Genomic DNA, 7,500 nt, shown 5'->3' with positions numbered 1-7,500 from the left:
GGACCTTTTGCCTCTCCCTGTCTCTGTCACCCCCTCTGGCCACTACACACCTCGTTGTCTCTGTAACCATCTCCAGCTTCAAAACCTCTCTCCGTCTCCTGAACCACTCCACACTCGACACCCCTCCCTGTCTCCAAAACCCCCTCTGGCCCCCACACCCTTCCCTGTTTCAGTAACCCCTTCCAGTCCCTACATCCCTCCCTGTCTCAGTAACCCCCCTCCTCCAGCCCCTACACCCCTCCATCTCTGTAACCCCCTCCAGCCCCTACACCCCTCCTTGTCTCTGTAACACCCTCTGGCCCCACACCCCTCCCTGCCTCTGTAATGCCCTTGGGGGTTGTGTCCTGTGGGAGTGACCTGCCGGAGCATCATACGTTACCTCCACTGACTCAGTCAGGCTGAGCACGTCCAGGAATTCCCCCACCGTCTGCAGGTATTGCTGAAAAGAACAGAAGACATGTCAGCACCGGACGGTAAGGAGGTTTTCATTCCCAATGGTCTCCCCATGTGCTCTGCTTTCTCCCCACGGTCCAAAGACTTATGGGTTTGTAAGCTAATTGGTCACATGGGTGGCTTGGGCTTTTCAGGCCAAAAAGTCCTGTTACAATGTTGTATCTCGAAATACAGTCCATCTCCCCACTACAGACACGCCCAACTCTCCCTCCCAAAGCCTCCTCCACTCCCTCCCAAACCCTCTTCCACCTCCCTCCCAAATACAGTCCATCTCCCCACTACAGACACGCCCAACTCTCCCTCCCAAAGCCTCCTCCACTCCCTCCCAAACCCTCCTCCACCTCCCTCCCAAAGCCTTGTCCACTCCCTCCCAAACCCTCTTCCACCTCTCCCAAATACAGTCCATCTCCCCACTACAGACACGCCCAACTCTCCCTCCCAAAGCCTCCTCCACTCCCTCCCAAACCCTCCTCCACCTCCCTCCCAAAGCCTTGTCCACTCCCTCCCAAACCCTCTTCCACCTCTCCCAAATACAGTCCATCTCCCCACTACAGACACGCCCAACTCTCCCTCCCAAAGCCTCCTCCACTCCCTCCCAAACCCTCCTCCACCTCCCTCCCAAAGCCTTGTCCACTCCCTCCCAAACCCTCTTCCACCTCTCCCAAATACAGTCCATCTCCCCACTACAGACACGCCCAACTCTCCCTCCCAAAGCCTCCTCCACTCCCTCCCAAACCCTCCTCCACCTCCCTCCCAAAGCCTCGTCCACTCCCTCCCAAACCCTCTTCCACCTCCCTCCCAAATACAGTCCATCTTCCCACTACAGACACGCCCAACTCTCCCTCCCAAAGCCTCCTCCACTCCCTCCCAAACCCTCCTCCACCTCCCTCCCAAAGCCTCGTCCACTCCCTCCCAAACCCTCTTCCACCTCCCTCCCAAATACAGTCCATCTCCCCACTACAGACACGCCCAACTCTCCCTCCCAAAGCCTCCTCCACTCCCTCCCAAACCCTCCTCCACCTCCCTCCCAAAGCCTCGTCCACTCCCTCCCAAACCCTCCTCCACCTCCCTCCCAAAGCCTCGTCCACTCCCTCCCAAAGCCTCGCCCACTCCCTCCCAAACCCTCCTCCACTCCCTCCCAAACCCTCCTCCACCTCCCTCCCAAACCCTCCTCCACTCCCTCCCAAACCCTCCTCCACCTCCCTCCCAAAGCCTCGTCCACTCCCTCCCAAAGCCTCTTCCACTCCCTCCCAAAGCCTCCTCCACTCCCTCCCAAAACCACCTCCACCTCCCTCCCAAAGCCTCTTCCACTCCCTCCCAAAGCCTCCTCCACTCCCTCCCAAAGCCTCCTCCACTCCCTCCCAAAACCTCCTCCACCTCCCTCCCAAAACCACCTCCACCTCCCTCCCAGAGCCTCCTCCACTCCCTCCCAAAGTCTCCTCCACCTCCCTCCCAAAGCTTCGTCCACTCCCTCCCAAAGCCTCTTCCACCTCCCTCCCAAATACAGTCCATCTCCCCACTACAGACACGCCCAACTCTCCCTCCCAAAGCCTCCTCCACTCCCTCCCAAACCCTCCTCCACTCCCTCCCAAACTCTCGTCCACTCCCTCCCAAACCCTCTTCCACCTCCCTCCCAAATACAGTCCATCTCCCCACTACAGACACGCCCAACTCTCCCTCCCAAAGCCTCCGCCACTCCCTCCCAAACCCTCCTCCACTCCCTCCCAAACCCTCCTCCACTCCCTCCCAAACCCTCCTCCACCTCCCTCCCAAAGCCTCGTCCACTCCCTCCCAAAGCCTCGTCCACTCCCTCCCAAACCCTCCTCCACTCCCTCCCAAACCCTCCTCCACCTCCCTCCCAAAGCCTCTTCCACTCCCTCCCAAAACCTCCTCCACCTCCCTCCCAAAACCTCCTCCACCTCCCTCCCAAAGCCTCTTCCACTCCCTCCCAAAACCTCCTCCACCTCCCTCCCAAAACCACCTCCACCTCCCTCCCAAAGCCTTTTCCACTCCCTCCCAAAACCTCCTCCACCTCCCTCCCAAAACCTCCTCCATCTCCCTCCCAAACCCTCCTCTACCTCCCTCCCAAAACCTCCTCCACCTCCCTCCCAAACACTCCTCCACCTCCCTCCCAAAGCCTCTTCCACCTCCCTCCCAAACCCTCCTCCACCTCCCTCCCAAAGCCACATCCACTTCCCTCCCAAAACCTCGCCTATCTCCCCTTAAAGCCATTCAGTGCTCCTGCACCGCACCCCATCCTCCAACCCCCCTCTGGAGCAGCCTTCCTGATGTACAAGGGACCCTTTGCCTTCATGGGATGAAATAGTGAGTCCGCTCGACTCATCGAGTCTGTGCTGGGACTTTGGTCAGGACCCATGGGCAACACGATGCCACCCGTTCGTCGGGCCTTACCTCTGTCAGGTTGGAAGCAGTTTGATGTTGTAGCGTCTTATTTGGAAAGGCAAAAGGGGGGCTAAGAACACCCCCAGCAGTGAACCTCTTGTCCTCCTCTCTCGGCTGGGCCGTGCCTGAGTGATTTGTGCTTGAGGTGGTCTGAGGAGAAGTGGAAACACATTGGCAGTGTCCTGGGTGATGCCCTGCTCTGCCCTCGTCACACAGCAACAGTTACCCTGGTCACCTCCTCACAAATTACAAAGAAGGCATGACAGCACTCGTAAATTTCTACGGAGGCACCGTGGTGATGCAGCATCAGTGGGAGGAGCCACAGGAGCAGTCAGCGGGGTAGCGTGTCCAGACCGGTGTATGTAGCTCTCCACAGGTGAAGAACATCCTAACCCGCTGCATCACCGTCTGGGGGGGTGGGGGGAGGTTGCGGGCACTGCACAGGATCGGAAACAGCTGGAGAAAGTTGTCACATCCATCATGGGCACTAGCCTCCACAGCACCCACAACATCTTCCAGCAGCGATGCCTCAGAAAGGCAGTGTCTGTCATGAAGGGTCCCCGTCACCCAGCACATGCAGAGGCAGGGTAGGGCGTAGGGGAGGGGTGTTCAGCTCTAACTGTAATTCACCGTTTTTATTATAATATCTTGCATTGTTCTGCTACTGCACAAATATAACAAATTTCACGACATATGCCGGTGATATTAAAGCTGATTCTCATCCCCGTTACCAGAAAGATGTTATTAATCTGGAGAGACTGTAAAATAGATTTACTGGAATATTGCTGGGATTTGACTTAGGCCAAAGGGTCCGCGTCTCTGATGAGTTCAAAGTTCAGGAGGTTATGGTGCAGCTTTATAAACTCTCGCTGGGCCGCACAACAGGAAGGACGTCGGTGCTTTGCGGCTGGTGGAGAACTGGTTTATCAGGATGCTGTCTGGTTTAGAGGGTGTGAGCCGTCACGAGGGGTTGCACAAATGGGTCATTCTCTCTGGAGCAGAGGAGGCTGAGGGCAGATCTGAGAGAGGCATAGATACACAGAACCACACACACCCACAAAACACTGGAGGAACTCAGCAGGTCAGGCAGCATCCATGGAGATGAATAAACAGTCCAAGTTTCTGGCCAAGACTCATCATCGAGACTGAAAAGGGAGGGAGAGATTCCAGAATAAAAGGGTTGGGGAGGACAAGCTACAAGATGATGGGTGAAACCAAGGGGTTGGGAAAGGTCAGGGCTGGAGAAGAAGGAACCTGTTAGGAGAGAAGGGTGACCATAGGAGAAAGAGGAGGAGGAGGGGACCCAGGGGGATGTGATCTGGCATCTGAGGAGAAGAGGTCAGAGGCCAGAGTGGGAACATTTTTTTACTGGCAAGAAGGTGATATTCCACGCTGCAGATAAACAACAGCCAGCTCCAATTTTAAGGCAGAATTCTCCGATGTGCACCGCACAACGAGATGACTGTTGTACTCACTCTCGAGGGCTGAGAGTGCGGGGCTCTGCACAGATGAACGTGGGAGCTGATGATCCCGAGCCATGCTCTGGCACTCCCCACCCCATCTCCTCCAAGCGCAGGAGAGAGATCACAAGAGATCGTGCAGATACTGGAAATCCAGAGCAACGCACACAAAATGCTGAGGGAGCTCAGCAGGCCAGGCAGCTACTATGGAGGAAGAAAGAGCCAACTTTTCGAGGCGAGAGCCTTTGTCAGGATAGTGGAGAGAACATCCGTGTGCCATTCAAGAACGAAAGGGGAAGATGCCAGGTCTGTTCCTGTGCTATTCTATGCTTTGCGTACTGTCTTCCAAGTACTAAATTCTTTATTCATGAAGCTATGAACATCAATTTCACAAATCCAGTAATTTATCCCCCTTCCTTTTCTTCTTCAAATCCCTCTCTGGCATCGTACCTCTTCCCCTCACCTGCCCATCACCTCCCTCTGGTTACCCTCCTTCCCTTTCTCCCATGGTCCATTCCCTCCAATCAGATCCCTTCTTCTCTAGCCCTTTATCTTTTCCACCTATCACCTCCCAGCTTCTTACTTCCCCCTACCCACCTGGCTTCACCTATCTCCTTCTAGCTTGTCCTCCTTCCCCTCTCCCCACCTTTTTATTCTGGCATCTTCCTCCTTCTCAGTGTTGAAAAGGATCTCGACCCAAAACATTGACTATTTACTCATTTCCACAGATGCTGCCCGACCTGCTGAGTTCCTCCAGCATTGTATGCGGGTTGCTCGGTGCTCTGTGTACGACAGAAACTGGGTGTAGACTTACCAGATTTTCCATTGTGGAATTGCCGGCACCCAGATCTCCCAAGGACATAGAGGGGCCATTTCCCGGGTTGCAAACAGGCAGACCTGGGGAGAAAGCAGCACACACACGCGCACTCACTCAAATTGTACCTGAGAGCTAGAGGTCACGGTCGTGGGACACTATTGCAGTCGGAGTTCAGTTCAATTGCAGTGTCAAGTAAGTTCGTAAGTTCTCAGTGTGGTTTCCTCCGGGGGCTCTGGTTTCCTCCCACAATCCAAAGGCGTACCAGTTAGTAGGTTAATTGGTCATTGGAAATTGCCCCGTGATTAGGCTGGGGTTAAATCGGGGGATTGCTCGAAGGACCAGAAGGGTCAGTCCTGCATTGTATCCCAATAAGTAAATTGAATCTTAAGCAGACACAGAAGCAGCCAATTTCCTAAACGCTTGCCCTTGAGAAGAACGCACACTGCAAAAACCTTGCGTTGTTACAGCACCCGACTTCGAAAGCAGAGTCACGTCTGTCCCAAACTGCCCAGGCACCGAGAGACTGCCCCCCCCCCACCCCATATAAACAAAGAGAATTGTGTTTACCTATAGTCGCGTTAAAGTACAGCTGAATCTCCAGCGGGGAGAGAGCCCGCTCCCAAATGACAAACTCGTCGAAAGAGCCGGTCACGTAGTGGCCGTAGGAGTGCACCTTCTGCGTGCTGGTCACCAGGTTGGCGTGCTGGTTACCGCTGTCCGCCGACTCCTTGCCGTAGGTGTCGTTGGTGCTGAACGTACCATTGACGTAGACCTTGAGACCACCCACCGGGCTCCAGGTGAAGAGAATGTGTGTCCATTCAGTGCCTGAAGACACAGGAAGAGCCCACGCACAGTGACTCAAGGCCAGGGGTCACAGATACCCCCCACCCTCACTGAGCATTGATGTTGTAGGGTGGAGGAGCAACACCTTATATTGGTTAGCCTCCAACCTGATGGCATGAATATCAATTTCCTCCCTCCCATTCCCTACTCTGACCTTCTCATTTGTCTATTACTTCCCCCTCGGTCCCCTCCACCTCCCCTTTCTCCACTCGCCTCTCCTATTATATTCCTTCTTCTCCAGTCCTTGACCTTTCTCACCCACCTGGCTTCACCTATGACCTTCCAGCTGGCCTCCTTCCCCTCCCCCCACCTTTTTATTCTGACATCTTCCCTGAAGAAGGGTCCCGGCCCAAAACGTTGACTGTTTATTCCTCTCCATAGTTGCTGCCCGGCCTGCTGAGTTCCTCCAGCTCTAGGTTTCCAGCATCTGCAGATTTCCTTGTGAATATGACACATGAAGAGATATACACGCACATACAAACATTGGATTCCAGATATTTCAGGCATGGGTTCGTCAGGCCAGACGCTTATTTGAGATAAAGAACAAAAACTAACTCAGAAAATAGCTATGATTGCCCCACACTTATTTGGGACGCTCTGCTGCTTAACTGGGACAGAAGACTGTTGCCTAACGGATTCGAACTAGTACCAGTCGCGTGCACTTGCACGGTCATTACAGACACTACACCGGGCTTACACCAGACTCTTTTTAAATAGTGTCAGTTGCATGTGAGTTTGTCTTCAAAATGCAGTGATTTTTGTCGCTGATGGTTGGCGATAAATAAGAAGTAAGACAACTCAGAACTGTTTTGGTCACTGCGGTGTCAAGCATTTAGGCTTGGAGGTGCCAGAAACAGCTGGGAATGAAAATGAAACAATCTCACTACTTCAACAAGTTAGGAACCATTAAGTGTTTGAAGGTAATGACAAACGTCTGGGAGGATACGAAGAAAATGACGACTTGGACGATGCAATCATCGACAAAATTTTACGAAGGCAGTCCATTATCTGCAGTAGGTGTCTGCGCTGATTTTGTTCATTTACAGTCAAAAGAACATGACTGGGATTAATTCCTCTGTTGATAAGTATCAGGAACTGACACAAAGTTCTATGGTACTGCGGTAGTATTGGTAATGTTCCAATTTGTTCTGTATTTTGTTTAAATACATAACTCGTCGCTCAGTTTGGCTTTTTTTATACCTTTTTAACTATTTCCATGAAATTTCAGTTAATTGGGGCAGCCGCTTAATTGGGCCAAAATGTACTGGTCCTGATGTGTCCCAATTAACCAGAATCCACTGTATACAGAAAATGTGCGCGTGCATACAGACTCTGCTCAATGCATGTTCAAAAATGTCTGAAAATACGCACATTTCTGAAATAAATGTTGAATAGATGAAATACTGCCCCGTGACATGTTCAGAAAATACTAAGAAAAGGTGTGCATGGTTGTTGCAACATAATCCAGCCGCAGGGACTCAGAAAGGAATTCCAAAGCCAATATCCTTTACAGCTGGCTTTGAA

At 52.9% G+C, this 7,500-nt stretch overlaps 1 protein-coding gene across 1 annotated transcript in view; it reads right to left on the bottom strand.

The window, feature by feature from the left end:
• adgrd1 (adhesion G protein-coupled receptor D1) overlaps positions 1-7,500 on the bottom strand; it is a 202,776-nt gene that overhangs the window by 152,889 nt on the left and 42,387 nt on the right. The window contains 4 exon segments of the mRNA XM_059993522.1: positions 380-439; positions 2,866-3,006; positions 5,131-5,213; positions 5,701-5,958. Coding sequence (XP_059849505.1) covers positions 380-439; positions 2,866-3,006; positions 5,131-5,213; positions 5,701-5,958 — 542 coding nt within the window.

Source organism: Hypanus sabinus, chromosome 18 (genome assembly GCF_030144855.1).
Source record: "Hypanus sabinus isolate sHypSab1 chromosome 18, sHypSab1.hap1, whole genome shotgun sequence".
Classification (NCBI taxonomy): domain Eukaryota; kingdom Metazoa; phylum Chordata; class Chondrichthyes; order Myliobatiformes; family Dasyatidae; genus Hypanus; species Hypanus sabinus.
Note: the sequence above shows the minus strand (reverse complement) of the source record. Positions and strands in the feature narration are given on the sequence as shown.